The 27,976-nt window shown below is 41.0% G+C and overlaps 1 protein-coding gene across 6 annotated transcripts; it reads left to right on the top strand.

Moving 5' to 3' along the window:
* LOC134455437 (zinc finger protein 501-like) lies at positions 1–27,976 on the top strand. Of its 6 annotated transcripts, XM_063206489.1 has the most exons (6): positions 1–429; positions 607–677; positions 1,379–1,559; positions 9,521–9,688; positions 18,047–18,223; positions 26,581–27,976. In XM_063206489.1, the coding sequence occupies exons 1-6, from the start codon at positions 126–128 to the stop codon at positions 27,324–27,326; spliced, it is 1,647 nt and encodes a 548-aa protein (XP_063062559.1). In that variant the 5' UTR covers positions 1–125; the 3' UTR covers positions 27,327–27,976. The 6 variants fall into 6 exon arrangements, with proteins under 6 accessions (XP_063062559.1, XP_063062561.1, XP_063062557.1 ...); XM_063206491.1 differs by lacking the exon at positions 18,047–18,223; XM_063206487.1 differs by lacking the exon at positions 9,521–9,688 and having other exon boundaries at positions 18,047–18,865.

Raw genomic sequence — 27,976 nt, forward strand, 5'->3', positions numbered from 1 at the left:
CACCCGCCCGGTGGCTGTGTTGTTTAGCGTGGGCTGGCTGGCATAGCCTAGTGTAGACAACTCACTTTTAAAACAACCCACGGTTAAAACTAACGTTAAAAGAAGACGTCTCTTATTTATCAACCATGGAGGACACGCTACGGACCATTAAAGTGGAGGAGGACTGTGACAATTGTCTGCTGAGTGATAACGGAGGAATTGTGTTTTCTTCAGGTGCTTTGGTTTGCAAGATTGAGACCGACTCAATCGGTTGGTCGTCATCATTTGCCTCCTCTAATGGTACAGTGTCGACAACAGAAGCAAAGGTTTTCAAAGAGGAGAACTGTGAATCGTTACTTTTCCCAATGCCTATCAAATGCGACATTGAAGAGACAACAGTGAAGGCCGAAGACTACTTGGAAGAAAGTGGTGATGATGGTGCTCTGAAAAGTAAGAGATGTGTTCTGATTATGCTATTGGGGTCGGCCGTTAAAACGGCAATTTTAACGGTGGGCTTTTGAGCCCGACACACCGGCAGATACCCACCATTGCAGAGGGGTTTGTGATGAACGACACTTTTCTAATGTTGACTCATTTTCACTACCCTGCTGTTCTTGTTTTTACCAGTAGATGGGGCTGACCGCCCTTGCACAGAGCAGACCTCCTCATCTGCAGGCATCAAAGCTGAACTGCAGCAGGTAGGCTACTTGGCGCGTCATTCAGGTGCCCTCTTCCTATTACCGTACACACAGCCAATTCCCTCATTATCAGGCTAAAAAACTGAACCCAGTCAAATTTCACGCACACCCACTTTCTTTAAGCCGGGTGAAAACGTAAAGTTCAATTTAAGGAATTAAATTAAATTACAAGGAAGATCTGCACACTGATGAGCTCCCTTTTAATCCAGTTTTATTGACGTTATCTTCATGACGTTTTGGGCCACCACAGTCAGTGGTGTAGTCTACGTAGAACGCGGGTATACGGAGTATACCCACTTCTAAATTTCAGGGATTTCAGTATACCCACTTAAAATTGAGTGATCCATTGTTTTGAATGGCACAAATATATACAGTATACCCACTTCAAAAAAATCTCAAATATACAGTATACCCACCATAAAAAAGTAGACTACACCACTGACCACAGTCCTTTACGAAACTGACATCAAAACATCACAACTGACCTGAAAACTGTTCAATATTTTAAACTTCAATTAGCGACTGTGGTGCGTATGATGGAATCATAGTGATACCATAGGGAACTTATGGTGGTAGGCTACCACAAGCGAATTCAAAACGTATGCAGATAGTTGCATGAAACCTTCAAAGTTCACAGGAAATATACAATTAGCGCAGATGCCAAAATATGTCCTTTGGTTGTAACCATTTGTGGGTTTTAGGGTCGAGATGGATCAGCCGTGGCTCCTGTCCTGAGCTCTGAGATGAATTATCCTCATCCAGATATAGTGTCACGGTACCAGCTGAAGAGGTTATCAGTACGACTGGTAGACTGCTGTACAAGACGAGGTCAAGAAGGAACGAATGGCAAGAAAAACGAAGATGGGGAGAAACCTGAACCTGGTAAGTTATCTTACGCACATACACACCTCCCCAGAGGCAATCCTCAATTTCCTAAACCCTACAGAATATCACAACAATCACACAGTATGAGAGACACAATCTCAATTATTCTTGTTATTTAAGTGCCTCTGTGGCTTTGTCCTGTGAAGTTGCATTGTTGAGTTATATCATCATACCAAAACATTCCTGGCAGCTGAATTTCTATACTGTTGAATTCTATTCTGCTAAAAAAAACAGCAGAAATTTTAATTTGAATTTATTTTGCAACCATATGAAAATAGGGCAGTGCTCAGATGCTGTATTAAAGGACAAGACGTTTTTTCCCCCCCTTCAATCTGCCCAATATGTGTTGTGTCAACATCCAGGCTTTTTGGAGTAAATTATCTTTTTGCGAGGCTAAGCCAGTGAGCTGAATGAATTAATGAATGGCAGCATTGTCTCACAAAGATAATTCTCCACATAGTCTGGATGTTTCAAACCAAAAAAACATTCACTACACTTTATTAGCAAAAGCTTTATCATAATATCATAATCATACCATATCATAATAATACATTGAAATTAAAATGTAGTTAAGTGCCTGCATTTACTTGCCTGTACAAATGGTGCTCATGGATTGTCCAATATCACCAGACCCAATGTCTTTGGGAGTTGTCCAAATGACGCAAGACTACCATGGGTGAGTAGAGCATGTTGTTTAACACTAACATCAAGGTCCCAATTGCAAAAAATAAAACGGTCTTGCTTTTTAATGCTTCAATAATAATGATTATGATAATAATAATTTCATTTTTTTGAAAATAAGAATACTGAGAACATTTTCTTTGGTCATATTCCGAACACCAAACATTATGTCCATTAATTTAGCAAACTTTTTATTTCAAATTCACTGCTGGGAATGTATAAATTCATGTATACAAGTCAATATTTTCACAAGGTTATCCTAGACATGTGTTTATGTGTACAGTTGTGTTCAAAATTAGTCAACCACCATTGTAATTATGTCTTGTAGCAAGTTTGACTTTCATCTGCAAACAATATTTCTGCTGACATATCATCAAATGTTCTTTCTGTGTTTACATTATTTTCAACATACATTACACACACATAGAGTGACGTCTCTAGCCGACAGCAAAAGCCAGGGAAGTCCATCTTCCCAGTCACGATTCAATTCCACAAAGTAGGCGCGTAACAAGGACTTCAAACTGGAATGGAACCGCTCTAACTGCTGCTGGATATTGAGTGCTTTGACACATAACCGCATCATCCGCATCATTTTCTGGACACAATACAGACACCCATCAGGTCCTCTATTCCAGTCTGCAAATATCCCAAAGCTTGAGGACCTTAATATATTTCTCAATGCCTGCACCATTTTTCAAGTCGTCAAACCATCAAATGCCTGTTTACAAAACCTGATACCTATCTGCAATCCCCACCACAGACATTACACAAGAGACAGAAATCTTTTCTGGGGTAAAAAAAAAAAGAAAACTAAAAAGTACTAGCCTTAGCATATCATGTAGGGGCTTCCAAATATGGAACCAGCTTGATGAAGAGCTTACAAAAATGCAACTCCTTGAAAGTTTTTAAAAAGACACTTAAACGGAAATTATTGCTCACATATGTCCAATAGATTCGTTATAGATATTTAAAATGCCACAATGATTCCACAAAACACTGTGTACATGATTTCTCGTGCGGTCTCATGGATTGGGGTTGGAAGGGATTTCTTGTTTTATGTGTATTGTTTTGTTTTATTTTGTGGTTATACCTGTGTTTTCCTTTTCTTTGGGTTTCCCTGCGGTTAAGCAGCTTCGTTCAGCTTCCTCCCTTTCAATATCAATGTCAATGAATCAATCGCTCTATGTCTCTTTCACCTGCGAAGATATTGAATAAAAACGTCCTGTATCATCTCATCTCATCTCATCATATCATAACCGTTTAGCGATGCGCTGCACCACTTTTCGATGGGGGTTAATGGGCCAACGCAATCCACTATTACATGTTCAAACGGACGGCCCACCGCAGGGATCGGATGGAGATGGGCTGACTTAATGCTCTGATTTGGTTTACCAGTGATTTGACACACATGGCAAGTCTTCATGAACGCGGCAACATCTTTCTTCATGCAGTGCCAGTAGAAATGCTGCAACAAGCGCTTATAAGAATGCGTATCCCAAAATGCCCAGCTACAGTCATAGGAAAAAGTTTGTACGTCACCTCTTTGAAATTTCTTTTCTGTCAAAATTGGTCATAAAACATGGTCTGATCTTTTTGGAAATCACATGAAAGAACAATCAGTCTGTTTTAACTAATTCCACCCAAACATTTACATGTTTAAAAATGTTATTACACAGACGCTTTCTGCGTTCTGCCTTCCTCGGTGTGCAATAAGTGACAACAGGTCTTAAAAACTCACACCCATCCCATTCCATTTCCCCAACACCCAATGGGGGCTCAATGATAATTTACATGTTAACAATATTTTGGTCAGCACCTTTAAAAGAAGAGAAAATTGTTGGGTGAAGCCTGCTCCAACCTTTATGAACTTAAAAATGTTATTACCCATAAGATGTACAAATTCACAGGACAGCAAGGCATAAGTAAGTACACCCCTATATTCAAAAGGTTTTAACTCTCAGTTAGTCGCAATGATCTTAAACAGACGTGTACTGTAGTTGCAGATCAGATTGTAATGTAAGAAATTCCAAAGGTGCGTACAAACTTTTTCTGGCTGTATTTCCCTGTGCACCGTTTTTAACACTACAGTTTTGAGACTGACGGGTATCACAAACCGTTAGCCCTGCCTGCGTGTGGGATCGTTTTAGGTTTCACCTTCTGATCCAGGGGTTGTAACATAATTGGGATCTCGTCCAGGGATTTGGTGAGTGTTTGTAATATTTAATTATGAACACAGTTACAAATGTACAATGAATTCCCTGAAACTGTGGGGTTGAAAGAATTTGAGCACAACTGTATACAGAGGTTTTATGCAAGCATTCCCTGCTGTCTGTTACCCCTCTACAGCACCGCCGCGACCGGCCTAGGGGTCCAGGCCCCCAGTTTGGGAACCATTGGTCTAAATCATGTACTTGATGCCAGGGTCTAGTCTTTAAGTGGGTTCATTAAAGGCTTACTGGACAATCACACGTTGTCTTATGATGTAATAATTCATTAGTAAGGATATTTCGTCTTATTTTTTTTAGTCTTGTGTGGTGGGCCAGAAATGGAATCAATTTCATTTGTTATCCCCAAATCCATGACTGTCCCAGCAATAATGACACATCCACTAACAAAGGAACACTGCCATTCTCTTTTAGGTCAGTACGTCAATGCCAGAAGCAGTTTGACAGCATACCAGCTCATCCACAGAGGAGAGAGGCCCCATGTCTGCGAACACTGTGGCAAAAGCTTTTCACTGCCAGGAAAGCTCATACGGCACCAACGCATTCACACAGGAGAGAAGCCTTATGCCTGCGAGATTTGTGGTAAACATTTTTCACAGTCAGGGAATCTCATAGCACACCAGCTCATCCACAGAGGGGAGAGACCCTACGTCTGTCAACAATGTGGCAAAAGCTTTTCACTGGCAGGAAGGCTCATACGACACCAACGCATTCACACAGGAGAGAAGCCCTATGCCTGCCAGCATTGTGACAAAAGTTTTTTAGAGGCATCAAAACTCAAATTACACAACCGCATTCACACTGGAGAGAGGCCCTATGTCTGCCAGCATTGTGATAAAAGTTTTTCAGTGGCGGGAAATCTCAAAACACACCAACTCATTCACACAGGAGAGAAGTCCTATGTCTGCCACCAGTGTAGTAAACTGTTTTCACGGGCACACCATCTCAGACGACACCAACTCATTCACACAGGAGAGAGGCCCTATGTCTGCCAGCACTGTGGCAAAAGTTTTTCAGACGCAAGAAATCTCAAAGTGCACAACCGCATTCACACAGGAGAGAGGCCCTATGTCTGCCAACATTGTGGCAAAAGTTTTTCAGAAGCAACAAAGCTCACAGTGCACAGCCACATTCACACGGTACAGAGGCCCTATGCCTGTCAGCATTGTGATAAAAGTTTTTCACGGGCACGGACTCTCAAACGACACCAAAGCATTCACACAGGAGAGAAGTCCCATGTTTGCCAGCGTTGTGGTAAATGTTTTACACGGGCAGAATATCTCAAATCACACCAGCTCATCCACAGGGGAGAGAGGCCCTATGCCTGCCAGTAGAGTAGAGTAGAGTAGAGTAACTTTATTGATCCCCGAGGGGAAATTCAGGTGTCAAGCTTATGTTATGTAACTTACATAAATACACATAATGCCCACATGATGTGAGGTAGTCAGTGATCCAGGTTACCAGGCCAGGCTCCACTCCCAGTATTGTGGCAAAAGTTTTTCACTGCTAGGGCATTTCAGACGACACCAACGCATTCACACGGGAGAGAGGCCATATGTCTGCCAGAATTGTGGTAAGCGTTTTTCACTGGCGGTGACTCTCCAATATCACCAACGCATTCACACGAGAGAGAGGCCCTATGTCTGCCGCCAGTGTGGTGAGCGGTTTTCACGGGCAGGGGTGCTCAAAAAACACCCCATGTCTGCCAGAATTGTGGTAAGCGTTTTTCACGGGTGGGATGTCTCAAACGACACCAAAGCATTCACACAAGAGACAAGCCTTAGGGACTGTTGTCATATTTCTGGTGACTGCGTTTACGTGAACGCATTCAATTCATTTTCAATGGGACGTCCCCGCAAAGGCTCCTGGAATCACGACACGGCGACTTTGACAGTTGACACACGTCAAAAAGTAGAGCTGCCTTGAAGTTTGCCAAGTGCTCACGGCCAAGTGCTCACACCTACAGGAGGTCGGTCGTGTCGAAATTAAATATGATATATTCATAACATGAATTCTGTAATGAAATCTGATAGCCTGTGGGAAAAAATAAAATCATAGAAAACAGACAATGGAGGAGCGTTTCATTACCGCTGTCGGGGGGTACCCAGTTATCGACATGTCCCTGACCTCGTACAGGAACAACACGCTAGAAAACGAGGCCTGGAAGAAAGTGGCAGATATTGTCGTGTCCCTGGTGGGTGTCTTTTATCGGTGTTAATTATACAGTATGATCATACATATATTGGTAGTTTAGCCCCCTTGTAACAGTGTTGTTGAGATTTGGTTGCGGCAGGAAGTGAAAAGTTAGATTTTTGCGGCTATTTTTACTTTACTCTTAACTGTATTAATAGTTTTTTTTAAATGTCGCTGAGGATTGGATAAAAGTTTGTCAGTGATTGAAGAAAAAAAACAGTAAGAGTGGTAATCTTTGAGAGGGTGAATATAATTGTCAATGAAGACATTCTGAAGAAGTGCTTTGTAAGATTTCATTATGAATATAGTTACAAATGTACAATGAATTCCCTTAAACTGGGGTTGAATTCATTTTTACACAACTGTATACAGAGGTTTCATGCAAGCATTCCCTGCTGTCTGTTACCCCTCTACACAGGGTCTCCGCGGATCCTTAAAAAGTCTTAAAGTCTTACTTTTAATATTTGTTTTTTAAGGTCTTATAAAGCCTTATATTTCGCCAATTTTTGGATGTGTGGTATTATATTTACGTGGGAGGTCTTATATTTCATCTGGGTAGCTTGAGTGTTAGAAAAAAAGTCTATTTGTTGACGCTATAAACCTTATTTAACCGGCATACGTCCCTTATCAAAATGCGGAAAAGTAGAGGAAACGGATCTGTGTTTGTGGCGCAGCGCAGCCCGCTGGACACACAGCGGGGGGCAGCCGCAGACCTGTGGGCGCAGCGTCTAGCCTACTTGCGTGTTCTAGTTGAAACAGTCGAAAAAGTGGTCGAAAAAATATGAACGTGCATCGAGATGGGTAGATAGATGCACGTTCAGTGTAATGTGGCTTGAGGACAAGAAATAAAACGGTTAGCTGCTATCCAAAGCAACGTCGGAATATGAAGCTTGATGTTAACTGTGTCGGGAGGACGCATAGCCTAATCAGTCGTTATAATGTTGTCTATCGTAAGCATGTTAACCATGCCCTCGCGTTTGGGTAAAAGCGTTTGCTAAATGTCAAGGGTTCATTTCATAAAGTCAATTATGACCGTATTCGAAAATAGGCTAATTGTTCCTCATACAATAGCATACACTTTCAAAATCGCCTCTAGATACGTGACAGGCTATTTGATGCCTCTGTCAAATGCAAAATGATTTCGTTAACATGATGGCAGCATGAGGAAGTGAGCGCGAGGCAATACGAAATCGGATGAGTAACAGAATATGTACGAAGCCAATGGTGAGGTGCGTAATGTCCAAATCGGCGAGGTGCGTAATGATCTGGCGAGGTGCGTAATGTCCAAATCGGTAACCAGATGGGCAACGGTAAACGCGCTAAATGCTTGTTATGGACATGCTGGAAATCGCTTCCAAGTTGTGCGCTGTTTCTTGCGCCCATCTAGACTCTAGAGGACAACAAACTACAGACAGGCTAAGCTCAAAGTTGAACGCTTGCTTCTGCTACCCGTCTCTGATGAGCTGGAGGACGAGGAACGGCACTCAGAGTAGTCATACATTTAACCCTTTTGACACCAGGTGTCCTCTCTCCTAATGGGGCACCTAAGTCTCCACCCCTTCCGGGCGGCTTATGGGGCTGGCAACGGAAAAACTTTTGACTGGGCTGTAATGGACTGATCAAAGCTATTTTCCGACCCACCTCGCATTTCCCCGTCGATCACACATATGCTGTGCCTCACAATTAATAACAACCAATGGTGTGCTTGTTGACTTCACTTGGCAAGCGATTTTTGAGTTGTGAGTGTGCAAAAATATGTAATTATTTGGACTACACAACAGACGTCGCATGTCCGACGTGCAGCCACTTAAGCCACGGTGCAGCGGTAGGGTTGGCTGTGCCTCGGTTCACGTCAGATATGCGAGGCGCAAGTGTAGTCTCCAACACAGTTTTGCACAAAAGCTAAAATAACGTTTCTTGCGTGCCGAAAATGAGTGGTCTTACGACGCAAATCCAAACCTTTCAAATTCACTGTCATCATATGTGAAATCCGGAGCACATGCCAAACGGGATGAGGATTTAGCTTGACTCGCTCCATTGACTCGCATTCAAAATTTTGCGAGCTTCTGCCCCATGGATCGGAAGTAGAAGGGCGTGACTTAGGTGCCCCATAGCAAAGTGCATTCAACTATTTATCCATCACAAATGATGAATTGTTGAGCCATTTTTAATGTGTAGGCTACATTTAAAGGCATTTGAACATTCATCTGATTTTTCCATAGACCGTCAAAACATGCGTGGGACCCTCAATTAAATGCCAGTTGTCAGTAACCATATGCATGCATGGTGTCTGTAGGCCTACAGATCAGTTACACCTTGCTACTGCTTACACTGTGTTTACCCTAGGCTACACTATAAAAGCACAGTAGTCATATAATATTGTTTATTATATATAATTATGTACTAGGCCTACATTTCATTATAGCAATGCAAACTAATAACATTAGCAATATTGCAATGCCTCACCCCGAGCGGTGGTCTTATATTTTATCATCAGAGGTCTTATATTTGTCTTAAAAAGTCTTATATTTGGTGATCCAAAATGTGCAGAAACCCTGTTTACAGTACCGCCGTGACCGGCCTAGGGGTCCAGGCCCCCACTTTGGGAACCACTGGTCTAAATCATGTACTTGATGCCAGGGTCTAGTCTTTAAGTGGGTTCATTAAAGGCTTACTGGACAATCACACGTTGTCTTATGATGTAATAATTCATTAGTAAGGATATTTCGTCTTATTTTTTTTTAGTCTTGTGTGGTGGGCCAGAAATGGAATCAATTTCATTTGTTATCCCCAAATCCATGACTGTCCCAGCAATAATGACACATCCACTAACAAAGGAACACTGCCATTCTCTTTTAGGTCAGTACGTCAATGCCAGAAGCAGTTTGACAGCACACCAGCTCATCCACAGAGGGGAGAGACCCTACGTCTGTCAACAATGTGGCAAAAGCTTTTCACTGCCAGGAAAGCTCATACGACACCAACGCATTCACACAGGAGAGAAGCCTTATGCCTGCGAGATTTGTGGTAAACATTTTTCACAGTCAGGGAATCTCATAGCACACCAGCTCATTCACACAGGAGAGAAGCCCTATGCCTGCCAGCATTGTGACAAAAGTTTTTTACAGGCATCAAAACTCAAATTACACAACCGCATTCACACAGGAGAGAGGCCCTATGTCTGCCAGAATTGTGATAAACGTTTTTCAGATGCGGCGGGTTTCAAAGTACACCAAGGCATTCACACAGGAGAGAGGCCTTATGCCTGCCAGCATTGTGGTATAAGTTTTTCTGAGGCGGGGACTCTCAAACGACACCAACGCATTCACACAGGAGAGAAGTCCCATGTTTGCCAGCGTTGTGGTAAATGTTTTAGACGTGCAGAATATCTCAAATCACACCAGCTCATCCACAGGGGACAGAGGCCCTATGCCTGCCAGTAGAGTAGAGGAGAGTAGAGTAACTTTATTGATCCCCGAGGGGAAATTCAGGTGTCAAGTAGCTTACATAAATACACATAATGCCCACATAATGTGAGGTAATCAGTGATCCAGGTTACCAGGCCAGGCTCCACTTCCAGTATTGTGGCAAAAGTTTTGGTCGTGTCGAAATGAAATATGATATATTCATAACATGAATTCTGTTGTGAAATCTGATACCCTGTGGGGAAAAAATAAAATCATACAAAAAAAGACAAAGGAGGAGTGTTTGATTACCACGGTGGAGGGATACCCAATACTTAACGACATGTCCCTGACCTCATGCAGGAAGAGCACGCTAGAAAATGAGCCCTGGAAGAAAGTGGTAGAGATTATTGATGTCCCTTGAGGGTGTCTTTTATCTGTGTTAACTGTACAGTATGATCATACATACTTGGTAGTTTAGCCCCTGATACTTTCAGGTGTAGCCTATTTGTAGCCTAAGTATGGAAAGCAAGACACTATAAATGCAGTAATAAATACAGCAATAAAAGTTCTGTAAATATAATAAACAGTTCCACCAAGAATTTAAAAGTTGCGGAGTTGTTACAGTGTTGTTGAGATTTTGTTGCATCAGGAAGTGAAAAGTTAGATTTTTGTTGCGATTTTTACTTTACTCTTAACTGTATTAAGAGTTTTTTTAAATGTCGCTTAGGATTGACAGTGTTTCCCACAGAAATTTTGGAAACTATGGGGGCAGCCGGGGTTTATTTTGTCCGGGGGGGGGACACGGGCCTTTTTTTTGGGGGGGGGTTGTATTCTTGCAGCGTAAATGCAAAACGGCAAAACAATGACTACAGTATGACATTGGCGCATGCAGAAACTGGCCTGGGCCTATATTTCAGCCATTTATATTTTGAGAAATAAGGCTACATAAGATTTTACCCATGACTTGTATAATAGTAGTACATTGTCAAAAAATGCAGTACAGTGAATAATTTCTGTTTACAACACAGTTTCATTCGTCCCTCATGCAGGGGTCTGGGAAACAATAATAAAACAAAATAGGAGCAGAGATAAGAATTTAAGAGCACTGTGAAATTGTTAACACATAGACAAAAAGGGTCTTAGAGGGTAGGCTATGCCTTTTCCCCCACACATATCTGTAGGCGTACACATTCTACATGAGGGGTGCTGGTCACAGGGCCAGTTTTTTTCCAAATTCCTCCCATTAAAATGGCTGAACAACATATTACACATTTATGTCTATATTCACATTCATTACACATTAATTTCTATATGCAGCCCGATGTCTCCTCTGCTGTGTCAATGAAGGTCTGTCACCAAACTCATTACAACTGTAAAACAAAGCCTAGGGAGTGTTAGTAAACTCATCCCAACTGTCCCTTCTCTGAAGGTTTTTTATATTGCTCCCAAACCCAAGTAAACTACAACAACTTAACTAGGCTTTTGATCCCTGTCTTTCAAGCACTTGTGGTTCTCTCTATAGCAGGGGTGCCCAACCTTTTTTTAACCAAGATCTACTTTTGAAGTTGATGGTCTGCCGTGATCTACCAAGTCAAATTCAAGGATGTCAGTATGAAAATTTAAGACCACCATTTATTAATCACCATTATTATGAACAAAATGTTTTCAGTAGGCTACTATGGCCGTATCTTTTCAGTGTGTTTTTAAAGTGTGTTGAATAGCCTATCTTTACAAAGCAATGCAGCACTGATAGTATGCAGAGATAATTTCAGTCATACACAAGTCATAAACAACTGAAACAATTTCAAAATGATAAACATTTGGTATATAAAAGGCACATAGGCCCTATTTCTAAAATATGATGAAGCATTATCATGCCTTCAGTGGTATAGGCTACAAATTAAAAAGGGCTCAGAAATTCACCATTTGTTATGGGTAAATAGTAGGCTACTATGAGAGAGAGAGAGAGAGAGAGAGAGAGAGAGAGAGAGAGAGAGAGAGAGAGAGAGAGAGAGAGAGAGAGAGACAGAGAGAGAGAGAGAGAGCAATGAGAGAACTCATTGGATTGGTTAACACCCCTGTTAAGTGTGACTTCTATGAAGGTTTTTTTTTTTCAGCTCTCTGGGACAGTAGCACAGCAAAGGCTTTCTATTGTGAGTTTGGCCAATCGTTTTGTCCACAACTGAAGCAAGAAACAGCACAAATTGAAGTGAATTCCATACATGTCAACAACTAACATTTCCCTTACACGCGGCACGCGATGTAAACGCAGTTAGCGATGATGCATGCGACTAGCGATTTGGACGAAGATCCTCGCATATCGGCGTGTCATAACGCATCGTTGCGCACATGTTCTGTTACTCACCCGATGTTACACGTGTGCACACATGAATCAACTGTAATACCCTTACGGTCACTTCCTAATGCTTTCCCCTCATTCTGTGTTACCGTGGGACTACTTACTAACCAATACAGAGTCTATAGGATGTATTTACTCCAGGAGGAAAATGCGAAGGAAATTCAAAATCGTAATTCAACGGATATCGTTAAAAAAAAAAAAAAGTAAAATTTTTTTTTTTTTTTTTTACATTTTCGTAAACTATGGCGGCCAAATTTAAACTATGGCGGGCCGCCATAGTTTCCTCAATGTATGGGAAACACTGATTGAACAAAAATTTGTTGGTGATTGGAGAAAAAAAACAGTAAGAGTGGTAATCTTTGAGAGGGTGAATAATTGTCAATGAAGAAATTCTGAAGAAGTCTTTGTAAGATTTCATTATGAACACAGTTACAAATGTACAATTAATTCCCTTAAACTGGGGTTGAATGAATATTTACTAGTGGTGGGCCGTTATCGGCGTTAACGTCCTGCGATAATGTGAGGCTCTTATCGCGCGACAAAGACATTATCGCACGTTAATCTATTCTCAAAATATGGATTTGGGGTTTGGGGATGCGCTTCACCATAGCGTTCGATTGACAGACGCTTTCAGACTGCCCTCCAGTCACTTCGCCTCTCCACCTGTTGCTCAGCAGAGCAGACCTACTAAATATGAACAGTGTTTGCATGCTGTAAACATTAATCTCTCTGCCGTGGTAGGTGTTGTTTTAGTGCTTTTATAAGTGGTAGACTAGAGACACGTTATTGTTTGAGGTGAAGCAGACATTATTGTGTACCAGCCCGACATAGCCTATTTCCTCACGCATTGCATGTAACACAAACAACAGTCCTGTTCCAGAAATCTTGCCTGTGCCATACTTGCAAAACATTCCGTGTGATATAGCCTAGATTTTGAAGATTGTCAAACTGAAACTGTCAATATCTACTCTCGCTGAATGTTTGTGTTATGATCGCGCATTTGCGACTCATGTCAGACGGTAATACACCTCGCGGTTGCGCTTGATATAGCCTACCTCGCGGTCGTCGCGCTTGACTTTTTTTTTTTTTTGTAAACTGAATTCATTTGGAGTTGTAACTCCGCTGGCATTCTAACGCAGAGAACAACTGTCAGGGTTAGGCCAAATCGATGTGGGCCAGTGCTTTAGGATCTAGAACTAGCTTTAGAAATCTAGTACCCTGGCTCTGACTTTGCTGTAACTGCTGCGCAGCTCCTCCCTCTCTAAAGGAGCCGCTAGCCTTTTTAACAGTCAGTGGCAGAATCTCTCTCTCTCTCTCTCTCTCTCTCTCTCTCTCTCTCTCTCTCTCTCTCTCTCTCCATTAGAAATTGTTGAGGTAATTTTGTTTAAATAGTCTAAATGTTTGATAGATTTATCTGTATTTGCCTCTACAATTTATAGCACTGTTCATTTTGAAATGTCAGTATATTATGACTGTAAATGCTTCCTAACATATTCGAAACACTTTTCAAATATTGCAGTGATTTTTTTTTCATCACCAAATATCAACCATTTTTTGATGATGAGATGCATTTTGGAAAAAAGAGATGAGCTCTGGTCTAATGCGCCATCTTAAGAAACCCCCTAGGTTTTTTTCCGTCATTATTTCGCTAGCGTGCCTATTCTGAATGAGCCATTTTGATATAGATTAATCTAGATTAATTTCATAATTACAGTGAGATTAATCTAGATTAAAAAAATTAATCTATGCCCACCCCTAATTGTTACACAACTGTATATAAAGGTTTAATGCAAGCATTCCCTTCTGGACTTCCGCTAATGGCGGCGAGCTAGACAAACGCTGGTTTTTAGTCTCTGTAATAATAATATTTTCTACTCCCTTGAAAGACATACAACGAACTCAAACAGGACACAGATGCGTCTTTAAAGCAAGGTTAACTATGTTAGGTACAAGAAAGGTCAAAACTAAACCAAATAATCAACATAGCAAGCCTCCAAAAACTTCGCCAAGTGGCAAACCGCATGCTAGCCCCGAACCAGCAGCAGCTTCAGTGGAGGATAGCGTGAAGATGGACGCAACAAACAGTGGTCGTCGGGATATGCTAAATCAAGATGTTTTAGAGGCCATCGCATCTCTCAAGACTGAAAGTTTGGCGCGACACAGGGAAGTTATTGATGGCATAGCCCACATTAGATCGGATTTGGACGCTATGAAAACCCGAATGGCTACATGTGTTTTTCAAGCTCAACAAAAATGAAACTTCATCGCTAACCAGATGGGATGCCTTTAAGGCTTACATCAGAGGGCAAATAATAAGTTATACCAGTTTTAAATCTAAAGAATTTTAAAAGAAACCGATAGAAATTGAAAAAGAAATTAAAACACTAGAACAGCAAATTGTAACTAATAAGACACCTTCTGTAGAGCAAAGATTAAACACACTTAGAGCCCAATATAATGAATTATCAGTAAATAAGGCCTTAAACAATCTAAATAAATTAAAACAGCAATTCTATGATCAGGGGGAAAAGGCAGGCAAATTACTTGCCTGGCGAATTAAAACCATACAAAATGAGAGGTCAATACATGAGATAGAAACATCTAATGGAACTATGACTTCAGACCCCAAAGTAATAAATGAAACATTTCAGAAATTCTATGAAACACTTTATAAATCTGAATTTTCAGCTGATAAGACGTCTTTAAATAGCTTTCTTGATGCCCTGAACTTCCCTACTCTCTCTCAAGAAGACATGGAAACTCTGGACAGACCATTAGAATTAGAGGAGTTTTATAGTGCCCTTATGTCTATGCAAAGTGGGAAAACTGCTGGCCCAGATGGGCTGCCCATTGAAATATATAAGACCTTTAAAGACATGTTGATACCCCATTTATTCAATATGCTTGAAGAAGCCTTCAGCATAGATTCCTTACCACCTTCCTTCTCCACAGCCCTCATCACTACAATACTAAAACCTGGTAAGGTATCTACTAAATGTGAATCTTACCGACCTATATCCCTACTAAACTCAGATACAAAAATAATTGCTAAAGTCATTGCACGGAGATTGGAGAAACTCCTACCTAGTCTGATTCACGAAGATCAAAATGGATTTATAGTGGGAAGACAAGCTTTTCACAATCTTAGAAGAGTCTTAAATATTATTAATATAGAAGATGGAAGCCCTGATGTGGCCCTGCTGTCACTGGATTGTGAGAAGGCCTTTGACAGGTTGGAATGGCCATATCTATTTGATATACTCCCTAGATTTGGTTTGGGACAAAATATTATTAAATGGGTGAAGTTACTATACAATGGACCCACTGCAGCAGTCTTGACAAACTCCTTGACATCCAAAACATTTAAGCTTAGCAGAGGAACACGCCAAGGATGTCCATTGTCGCCCCTTTTGTTTGTAATGTCCATAGAACCACTGGCCCTAACAATCAGATCACACCCTCTGATACGGGGAATAACAATAGGAAGTTGTGAACACAGAATTAGCCTTTTTGCAGATGACATCATACTGTTTTTAAAAAATTTGACACAATCCCTTCCTGCCTTTCTTAGCACAATATCAACCTTTGGAAAAATCTCTGGCTACAAAGTCAACAAAACCAAGTCTAACATTATGTTCCTAAATGACAAAGAAAGAGATAATCCAACAGTGGAGAACGAATTTCATAATGCATCCAAGGGCTTTAAATACTTGGGGATACAGGTCACCCCCAAAATTCAAGATATAGTCTCAGAAAATTATAACCCAATTCTATCATCTACCAGTAATATTCTGAAGAGATGGTCAGATCTCCCCATATCACTAATTGGTCGAGTAAACATACTTAAAATGAATATCTTACCAAAATTCTTGTATCTTTTTCAATCTATCCCACTTAGTCCCCCACCCACCCTATTTTCTAAATTGAAGGAATTAATGACTCATTTCATTTGGAATAACAGGCGCCCAAGACTTAGGATGTCTTTACTTTATTTGCCATATGATAGAGGGGGCCTACAAGTGCCAAACTTTCTATGGTATTACTGGGCAGCCCAGATTAAAGCAATAATGCACTGGTTCTCAAATGAACCTAAAAATTCCTGGGTTGAAATAGAAAATGTCACCACGTCCCCCTTGCCATTACAGTTGTATTATAAAGAACACACATAACCCCTTTGTTAAAAACTCCATCATAGTCTGGCACAAAGTGCAATCACATTTAGGCATTGACCCAGACCTATCAGGGTTCACCCCAATATGGGGAAACCACCAATTCCCAGCAGGAAGAAATGACTCAGGGTTCAAATCATGGGCAACGAAAGGTATTAGTAAAATTAGGGACATGTACAATGCAGAAAAGGTGTTATATAGTTTCGAGGAATTACATGGTGCTTACAATATACCGAGGAACCACTTCTTCAAATATTTGCAAATTAGGAGTTATATTTTGAAAAAGTACAAACAACAGATAAACAAACCACCACTGTCCAGTCTTGAAAAGGTTATACTAAATCATATGCATAGTCGTGGTCAGGTTTCTGTTACTTATAACTTAATGGTGGAAAACTCCAATGAGTCTTCAAATGAAAAGAGAATGAAGTGGTCCAGTGATATGGAAACAGACATTTCTGAGGACGAATGGAAAATGGTGTGTCACACAGCACAGACTCAAACTATAAATACTAGGTTTAAACTTATACAGTTTAAATGGATTATGCGGACATATATAACTCCTTCCCTTTTACACCGCTTCAATAACAATAACCCTGACCTCTGTATTAAGTGTGGCCTAGAAGAGGGCACACTTTATCACTGCCTGTGGACCTGCCCTAAAATAAGGGAATTTTGGGAAAAGGTGATAGACCGTATCTCTGCAATAAGCTCCACCAGATTGCCCATCTGTCCTAAGTTGCTCATTCTGGGAATTGTCCCAACAGGTTGTCCAATGCAGATAAAAAGATGGTGTATATGTGCTCACTACAAGCTAAACACTGTATTGCAACTTCATGGAAAGCTATGGAGGCACCTTCTGTCAATGTTTGGTTCAAGACCCTGTCCAATACTCTGGCCATGGAAAAAATGACTTATGCTAAAAGGGGGAGGCTACAGAGTTTCTACAAAATATGGGAACAATTTATTGACTTCTTGGAAAGTCAACAAGATGTACAAGATACATAGGTTGTATTTCTGTCAATATTGTAAGAGGGTTTCTTTGTTTTGTTTGTTTGTTTGTTTTTTCTTCTTCTTTCTCTCCCTATTTTTTTTTCTGTCTTTCTGTTTCTTTAATGTCATTTTGTATCAGTGTTTGTTGTTGATGTTTTCTACCCAAAAAAGTATTTTCCTTCTACTATATGTTGATAAACATATTGCTGTAAAAGTTGGAAAATGTAATAAATAAAACTCTAAAAAAGCATTCCCTGCTGTCTGTTACCCCTCTACAATACCGCCGCGACCGGCCTAGGGGTCCAGGCCCCCAGTTTGGGAACCACTGGTCTAAATCATGAACTCAATGCTAAGGTTTAGTCTTTAAGTGGGTTCATTAAAGGCTCACTGGACAATCATAAATTGTTTCATTATCATATAATAATTAATAAGCAATGATATTTGTCTTATTTTCTAGTCTTGTGTGGTGAGCGCTTCCATGCCAGGACACGTCTGACAGCACACCAGCTCACCTGCAGAGGAAAGAAGTCCTACATCTGCCAACACTGTGACAAAAGCTTTTCAGACGCAACAAAGCTCAGAGTGCACAACTGCATCCATACAGGAGAGAGGCCCTATGCCTGCCAGCAATGTGGTAAATGTTTTTCAGATGCAACAAAACTCAAATTACCCAACCACATCAACACTGGACAGAAGCCCCATGCCTGCCAACATTGTGACGAAAGTTTTTCACAGGCAGCGGAACTCAAACAACACAAATGCGTTCACACAGGAAAGAGGCCCTATGTCTGCGAGCATTGTGGCAAACATTTTTCACGGGCAGAACATCTCAAAATACACCAACACATTCACACAGGACAGGGGCCCTATGCCTGCCAACACTGTGGTAAACGTTTTTCAAAGACAAAGGATCTCAAACGACACCAACGCATTCACACGGGAGAGAGGCCCTATTCCTGCCAACAGTGTGACAAACGTTTTTTACAGACAGCAGATCTCAAACGACACCAACACATCCACACAGGAGAGAGGCCCTATGCCTGCCAGCATTGTGATAAACGTTTTTCATGTGCAATGAATCTCAAACGACACCAACGTATTCACACTGGAGAGAGGCCCTATGCCTGCCAGCATTGTGGTAAAAGTTTTTCACAGGCAGGACATCTCAAAGTACACCAGTTAACCCACTCAGGAGAGAGGCCCTATGCTTGCCCACAGTGTGACAAAAGTTTTACAAGGGCAGCGAACCTCAAACGACACCAACATATTCACACAGGTGAGAGGCCCTATGTCTGCCAGCATTGTGACAAAAGTTTTTCACAGGCAATTTATCTCCAAGTACATAACCGCATTCACACGGGAGAGAAGCCCTATGCCTGCCCACAGTGTGACAAAAGTTTTAGAAAGGCAGAACATCTCAAACGACACCAACGTATTCACACGGGAGAGAAGCCCTATGCCTGCCCACAGTGTGACAAAAGTTTTAGAAAGGCAGAACATCTCAAACGACACCAACGTATTCACACAGGAGAGAGGCCCTATGTCTGCCAGAATTGTGGTAAACGTTTTTCAGATTTATGGAATTTCCAACGACACCAAAGCATTCACACAAGAGACAAGCCTTAGGGACTGTTGTCATATTTCTGGTGACTGCGTTGACGTGAACGCATTCAATTCATTTTCAATGGGATGTGACAACGTCCTCGCAAAGGCTCCTGGGATTGCGGCACGGCAACTTTGACAGTTCACGCACGTCAAAAAGTAGAGCTGCCTCAAAGTTAATGCGAATTGCTCACGCCAGACGCAGTGTGTCGTCCAATGAATGTACAGAAGGTCGGTCATGACGAAAATATAATATGAATTCTGTAATGAAATCTGATACCCTGTGGGAAAGAATAAAATCCTTCAAAAAGGAAAATGGAGGACCGTTTGATTGTCGGTGGGAGCCCAATACTTTCCCTTGACCTCATACAGGAAGAACACGCTAGAAAACGAGGCCTGGAAGAAAGTGGTAGAGATTGTTAATGTAACCGAGTGGATATTTCGTTTAATTACTCAGGATAATAATTAACACCCTGTGGTTTATAGTTGCACGACTACGCCACTGGGGGACTTCCACCCCAGAATATATTTGATCACAACTAGTAAAGGCAACACAGGTTCGTTGTACACTACCCAGAAACGAGGATCCCAAATGATTATTATTTTCTTTATTACTTTCAATTACAGGAGTTAATACATACAAATGTGCAAACGACAAATTCAACATACTCATCCACGCTCACGCACTCACACGCACACCAAGGCCACACAGCACACTAGTCACAAAGGTGAGGTTACAGGAGATGATAGGCCAAATTCCTCGCCCACAAATACCATCAATAGAATAAAAGGAAAATAAACCACAGCAAATCAGTAACGTAAATAAACATGCAAATAAATCCACAGGTAATCAAACATCACGAGACATAAATAAGAAACATGCAAAACACTGCAACCGAAAATCAAAAGGGAAAGTTTTACTCATGAGTGGCATTTAAGAGTAGAAAAAGGCCACGAAATCCTGTGTGCCAACAAAACGGGCAGCTAGTGCATTTACGAGTGACCACAAGTAGCTGCGCTCCTGCGCAGTGCCTTCAGTGCGCCTCGCACACAACATCAAAGACAGACAGAGTTCAAGTCTAATAATAAGGACTTCTCCCCAAACAAAACGACAGCTGGGCGGGGGCGTAGGGCACGTCACACCGAGTCCTTGCCCTGGAGGCCGCTGGCGAGAACGTAACGCACGGTGCGCGGTCGTACCCAACTGCTTCAGAGGGGTCACCAAGCCACCCAGGTTGTCCCACGACCAGGTTATCTGACCAAGGCAGAAATGTAGCGCCGCTTCGCACAGCTTATGTGCGCGCTATACATCAATGCCCGTTTAACGGCGGGTCAATATACGATGCTCTAACGCGGCCCCCAGCAAACAACACGGCGTGCCCTCGCCAAAGGTCTGGTCGGAGCGGAAGACGTCAGCCCCGAAGGAACTGGCGTCTCCCCCTTTATAGCCTTCTGCCCGCCTCCCAGCTGTCAGTCAAACCGAACACGGTTCCCAAGCAGGTGCGCCCTGCTACATTAATGTCCCTTGAGGGTGTCTCTTATCTGTGTTAACTATACAGTATGATCATACATATCTTGGTAGTTTAGCCCCCGATACTTTCAGGTGTAGCTTATGTGTAGCCTAAGTGTGAAAAGCAAGATACTATAGATGCAGTAATAAATACAGCAATAAAAATACAATACAGTAAATACAATAAACAGTTCCACCAAGAATTTGCGGGCATTTTCTCAAAAATGCGCGATCCGAAATACCCGATGGTGCATGAGGATTTCCAGAATATCACGATAAAAGTTGCGGAGTTGTTGCAGTGTTGTTTGATTGCAGTGTTGATTTTGTTGCGGCAGGAAGTGAAAAGTTAGATTTTTGTTGCGATATTAACTTTATTACTCTTAACTGTATGGAGAGTTTTTTTTTAAATGTCGCTGAGGAGTGGATAAAGGTTAATTAGTGATTGAAAAAAACCCAGTAAGAGTGGTAATCTTTGAGAGGGTGCATAACTGTCAATGAAGAAATTCTGAAGAAGTCTTTCACTGATTCTTGAGAAAGTGGCTAAAACAGGTTGTAATCTTGAAAGAAAAAAACAAAGTGAATTACAAAATAATATGGTATATCCTCGTAGACAAAGGTCTTGGCTTTTCAGAAATGCACAAGGCCAATCTCCCCATTTTGTTTTTTTTTTTCAGAAATCAGGTTTTTCTCCGATCATATCTTATTTTTTGTCAACACCGTCAGACACAATTAAAAGCAGTAAAAAGTGTATTGATTTGGTTGCATATGTATCTGGAGTTTTTAAGTGATTGTGTGTGTTTTTTGGTTCACACATACGCCTTTAAATGTTGAAAATTCACTTTCATTCTATTTCAATACTGTTTCATGTGTTCTAATTTAAAAAATATGTGCTGTCAGACAACGCTTACTTAATGCCTAAATAGATCAAACAATTTTTTGTAATTTCACAAATATTCATGTAGGCTTACATTTGCTGTTACTTTGATAATTCAACAACTCCAAAGGAAAATTTTGTAAGGACATTCATTTAAAATGTCCAAAACTCCTTCTTAAGGTGGTGACTTAAAAACTGACGGTGGTGACAGTAATCTGAAGGTGGTGAAAGTGACCTAATTATTGCCTACATTTAGCTAAATAAATAGCCCTCTCAAGTCAATGACATCTAGCATAAACACTTTATTTTTGTGTGTGCACAGTATGTTTGTGCTTGTGTTTTTTCTTCATCTGTTAGATACTCTGGGAAGTAGGCCTAGATTATTGAAAATGTGGCATAAACAGGTTTTAAGTTGTTCAAATCCAAAATATAGAGGTGTATTATCATAGATAAAGGTCTTGGCTGTGCAGTGAATATATTGACCAAGCTCCCAATGTTTTAGATTTTTCATAAAATGGGCTCTTTCTTGGTTTTGTCACCAGCGTCAGACAGAATTAGAAGTAAAAAAAATATGTTTACTGTATTTAAGTGAATTACTTTTACAATTCAACATAATTGTAGATACTTATTGGAAGCATATTCCTAAAACTTGTCAAAAACATGTAAAACACATGCTTTTTTGTGAACTACATCAGATGTCACCACCGTCAGGTTTTGTGACAAAAAACCCTCCAAATGCACCTCAGTGGAGGCTAGAGTATAAGTTTGGGTCACAATTATTACTAACATGTCTGGTAATGTTTCATTAACCAGCACAATTTAGTAAAATATGGAACAAGATGATGAGCGGAACAAAATCTGACGGTGGTGACATCTGATGGTGTGAGACAAAAAAACACACTTTTACATATTATGCATTTTTTGCTCACATTAGCCACTTCGTTTTCGCTCTGTTTCTTAGGGGCTTCGTGCCGCTTCTGAAAAAGTGTATATAATTAACATTAATGTAACATAATGCTATTAAACCCCCCGACGCTGTTGACAGTTTATGGTTGGGACAGTACCAGTGTCCAAACAAATTAACAAATTGAGGAGAAATTAGTAAACTTACAGGAGCTTCAGTGATGGTGAAGTATTCAGTAGAGCTAAAGGTTTGAAAAGGGGTCCTAAGTAATGACAATGACCTTGTGCATACCTGATTTTATAGTCTTTTTTAAAAAAAAACTGACGGTGGTGACTAATATGCTGGACACACTTTGAGCAATCAGAAAATAGTAGTAAATATTGCTTTACACGCACTATGTGCATATCTGCAGAACCACTTCAATATGGACTTTCACATCATGGTGATATTATTCAATAATATCAGTGATTTTTACATTTTAAGTCAATTGAAATGATGATGTCTGTCCTTGGGACAGCTGTTTTTACAGGGTGAGGCCAGGGTAGTGGAGTCGTAGGCGTGTGCATTTTTTCTCAGTCATTTCAAATTTGTGTTAAAGTTTGGTTTTCACTCCCAAGTTGAAGTTTAGGGTCTATAGAACAATTTGGGTTCGAGTGTCAAACACACAGATAACAAAATGGCCTGCGGGGGGCGCTCTAAAATATATAAACTGCTATAACTTTTGATTAGTTTAACCAAATTTAACATATGAGGTATGCATGGATTCAGCATTAAGAGGAGGAGTTGGTGAGCTAAGTATTTGGTTACAGGATTAAAAACACACTTTGTCATAAACACACTTTTGGCCCATGGACAGCAAAATCCAAGGTTTTTTTAAGATAAAGGCTGGAAATGTCCTCCAAGTTGCAATGAAACATCATTTATAAAGCCTGGTATATCATTCAACTTCATTTGTTCAGAATATCCCTGAAACAGAAAGATACCTAGGATACCTATACGCAAATATGGCTGCATAAAGCCTATGTGATATGACCCAACTTGCAACTTTGAGTTTATGAATTTAGGATCACGAGTATCAACTTTTTTCGATGAAGCCATATTCTATTCACACATAAAATCACAAAAAAAACGTTATATCTGGAAGAAAATACTATACATCAATAATAATAATAATAATAATGTAATAATAATAAGACTGCATTTCCGGAGAGACGATGCTATTATGCTTGCGGCTTATGCACACACACACACAGAGCTGTTGTATACACACACAGAAACACGAGGGAAAGAGATAGAGGTGTGATAGAGGTGTGTGTGTGTGTGTGTGTGTGTGTGTGTGTGTGTGTGTGTGTGTGTGTGTGTGTGTCTGTCTGTCTCTCTCTCTGTGCAAGAGAGGGAGAGAGAGAGAGAAGTGTGTGTGTGTGTGTGTGTGTGTGTGTGTGTGTGTGTGTGTGTGTGTGTGTGTGTGTGTGTGTGCGTGCATGTATGGAGATGCTTCAGGTGACTTTCAGCAATGGGTGGGTAGGGAGAGGTAAGGGTGGGATTCGAACCTGCAACCCTCTGACAGACCAACACCCTACCCAGTAGGCCACTGCCGCATATTAGGCCACGGTTGCCCAGGTGACAGCAGAGGTCTAAAGTTCTACAAGGCTGCGTGTGTATGTGTGTGTGTGTATGACTGAAGAATCTAAAGGTGACAGTCAATAGCTGAGTAGGCTAATATGTGCAGCCTTATTTTTACGCTGTCTTATCTCCAAAAGTTTTGCAAGTTGTCAGATGATATTGACACACAAATGGCACAACCCTGCTCTTCATGTCAAAGCTGAGACCACTTTTCTTGGCCAAATGGTTCAGTCAAAAAATGGACATATTCAGGCCTATGCGCTGAGCTGTTCACACATTTTTTTGTAAGTGAATGGGGTCACATCATAGGGATTTTAAAACTGCTCTCTTTGAAACATTTTAAGAGTTGGCTTATTCACACAGTTTGTATTCAGAGCCAAGACCTCTCTGACAATACCTTTACCAGTTGATACCTAGTTAAAAACCCCAGGACAGGTCACCTCTCACTCTAACTGACACAGTTTGTGACATCATCATCTTGACCATTCTACCATTCATTTCAATGAGGGGGAAAACAGAGAGGAAAAATGAGGAAAAACAAGTCTGGTGAACGAATGAAAGGGGGTAGGCCAGCAAAAAATACTCCACCCTGAGCCCTTTTTGAGCCGTTCGTTTTGGCAATCGAACCGTGTCTCTATCTTGAATGCTGCAACGATTCAAAGCCGCCGTACTAATGAATGGCGATTCCCATATGCCGAGGTGAATGGAAAAATGTAGAATAATAATAAACTGTTGATGAACAATTAATATGCTTTCCCGCAAGCATACTAAATAAACTATTGGAGAACAATTAGTATGCTTGCTGGGGGCAAGCAGAGGCCTTTGGCAAGTATACTAAATAATACTATAGCACTATTTCATACATGGTAGACACAATCATCTGCTCTGGGAACTGTCCATTTGTTACCAGCGTAGTTGACAGGAATGAAAACTGTTCTTATTATCTGCATTTGCCAGAAATGCCTGCCAATCTGGTAACAAATGAACAGTTCCCAGATTTGGACTACACTACCAAAGATGTAGTTGCCGAAGGTGTATTCCAACTAGAGGTGAAGTGCAGCTGTACTAGTACTTGTACAAATACACCTGCCAGATCTCGGTGCAAGTGCATGAAGGAAGAGTTAAAGTGCACACGTCTGTGCAAGTGCACATACAATTTCTAAGACTCACCACTGACTGTTTTTGTATCTGTTCTCTGTCATAGTTATTGTAGAGTGGAGTATTGGAATAAATGTTAGCCCTATGGTCTTCTGTTTGCTTTTTGAATGCAGGAAAAAATGATGTTCCCTATAGTATTTATCATCATCATCATTATTATTATTATTATTATTATTATTATTGTTATTATTATTATTATTGATTTAATTTCTTCCAGATATAAAGTGTTTAAGTTGTCAATAAAATGATGGCTGGATTGAAAAAAAGCTGGTACTCATGCTCCTAAATTCATAAACTCAAAGTTGCAAGTTGGGTGCTAAATATCACATAGGCTTTATGCAGCTATATTTGTGTATATGTATCCTAAGTATATGTGTGCTTCAGGGATATTCTGAACAAATCAAGTTAAGTGATAACCCAGGCTTTATTTACAATAACTTGTAACAATAAATTATGTTTCATTGCAACTTGGAGGGCATATCCACCCTTTATCTTAAAAAAGCCCGGATTTACCTGTCCATTGGCTAAAAGTGTGTTTTTTACATAGTGTGTCTTTAATCTGGTAACCAACTATTTAGCCCACCAGTTTCTCCTCTTCATGCTGAATCCATACATACATCATATGTTAAATTTGGTTTAACTAATAAAAAGTTATAGCAGTTTATATATTTTAGAGCGCCCCCCGCAGGCCATTTTGTTATCTGTGTGTTTGACACTCGAACTCAAATTGTTTTATAGACCCTAAACTTCAACTTGGAAGTGAAAACCAAACTTTAACACAAATTTGAAATGACTGAGCCTATTACGACCCCACTACAGGTTTATAGCCATGAAAAGTAATACAATTACATTTAAATATTTCAAACCACTGTACATTTGTGTAACAGACCCTTGGGTCTTTACCTGGATTCATTTTGTTCATGAAAATGTAGTTTATTTTCAACAGAATTGGCAGTTTATTGCTGAGACATATTTTAGCCGCTTTCTCAAGAATCAGTGCTTTGTAAGATTTCATTATGAATATAGTTACAAATGTACAATGAATTCCCTAAAACTGGGGTTGAATGAATTTGAACACACCTGTATACAGAGGTTTAATGCAAGCATTCCCTGCTGTCTGTTACCCCTCTACAGTACCGCCGCGACCGGCCTAGGGGCCCTGACCCCCACTTTGGGAACCACTGGTCTAAATTATGAACTTGATGCTAGGATTTAGTCTTTAAGTGGGTTCATTAAAGGCTCACTGGACAATCATACATTGTTTCATTATCATATAATAATTAATAAGCAATGATATTTGTCTTATTTTTTATTTTTTAGTCTTGTGTGGTGAGCGCTTCCATGCCAGGACAAGTCTGACAACACACCAGCTCACCTGCAGAGGAAAGAAGTCCTACATCTGCCAACACTGTGACAAAAGCTTTTCAGACGCAACAAAGCTCAGAATACACAACCACATTCACACGGGAGAGAGGCCCTATGTCTGCCAGCATTGTGGTAAATGTTTTTCAGACGCAACAAAGCTCAAATTACACAACCACATTCACACTGGACAGAAGCCCCATGCCTGCCAACATTGTGACAAAAGTTTTTCACGGGCAAGGGGACTCAAACAACACAAATGCATTCACACAGGAGAGAGGCCCTATGCCTGCCACCATTGTGATAAATGTTTTTCATGGGCAATGAATCTCAAACGACACCAACGTATTCACAGTGGAGAGAGGCCCGCCTGCCATCATTGTGGTAAAAGTTTTCCACAGGCAGGACATCTCAAAGTACACCAGTTAATCCACTCAGGAGAGAGGCCCTATGCTTGCCCACAGTGTGACAAAAGTTTTACAAAGGCAGTGAACCTCAAAGTACACAACCGCATTCACACTGGAGAGAGGCCCTATGTCTGCCAGCATTGTGACAAAAGTTTTTCACAGGCAATTTATCTCCAAGTACACAACCGCACTCACACGGGAGAGAGGCCCTATGTCTGCCAGAATTGTGGTAAATGTTTTTCAGATGCAGGGAATTTCCAACGACACCAACGCATTCACACAAGAGACAAGCCTTAAGCTGGGCTTACACTGCGCGACTTTTGCACCGATTTTGCCCCGATTTGGCACTCGCACAACTTTTTGAGAGTCGGGCCGATTTCTTGCTCAATCGCAGGTCAATCGTGAGTCTCGTGTCGTGCAGTATACATGGAGTAACGACAAGCGATTTCGCCTCACGATCGTGCAATCGCAGGGTCGCAAGAAAATCAAAACGGTTTGAAATTCTGGTCGTGGCTCGTGCGTAAATCGCACAGTTAAAGCAGTGCTACGACCTGATTTGACACTTCACATGCACAAATGAATAGGGCCGTGGGATTCGCTATTGAGCGCGACCTCATCTCCACCTCAGGTGCGCATGTTCCCAGACCGGGGAAACATGCCTGTCGCGTCGTACGGTGGAAGCATTTCGCTCGCATCCGACTGTCGGCTCGTGTAGTGTGAGGACGTGAGTCGTGAGTTGTGAACTTTTAAACAGTGAAATTCCATCGTGCAGTGTGAGCAGAAGCTTAAGACCCACGACTGAAAATATCGCACAGTGTATGCCCGGCTTTAGGGACTGTTCTCATATTTCTGGCGATTGTGTTGACGCGAACGCATTCAATTCATTTTCAATAGGATGCGACAACGTTCTCTCAAAGGCTCCTGGGATTGTGGCACGGCAACTTTGA

This window comes from Engraulis encrasicolus, chromosome 9, assembly GCF_034702125.1.
Source record: "Engraulis encrasicolus isolate BLACKSEA-1 chromosome 9, IST_EnEncr_1.0, whole genome shotgun sequence".
Classification (NCBI taxonomy): domain Eukaryota; kingdom Metazoa; phylum Chordata; class Actinopteri; order Clupeiformes; family Engraulidae; genus Engraulis; species Engraulis encrasicolus.

Bases quoted from the DNA above. Each gene is read 5' to 3' on its own strand.
- LOC134455437 (XM_063206487.1), top strand. From the start codon at position 126: ATGGAGGACACGCTACGGACCATTAAAGTGGAGGAGGACTGTGACAAT. The intron at 430-606 runs GTAAGAGATGTG...TGTTTTTACCAG, and splicing joins TGATGATGGTGCTCTGAAAA to TAGATGGGGCTGACCGCCCT. The intron at 678-1,378 runs GTAGGCTACTTG...TGTGGGTTTTAG, and splicing joins TCAAAGCTGAACTGCAGCAG to GGTCGAGATGGATCAGCCGT.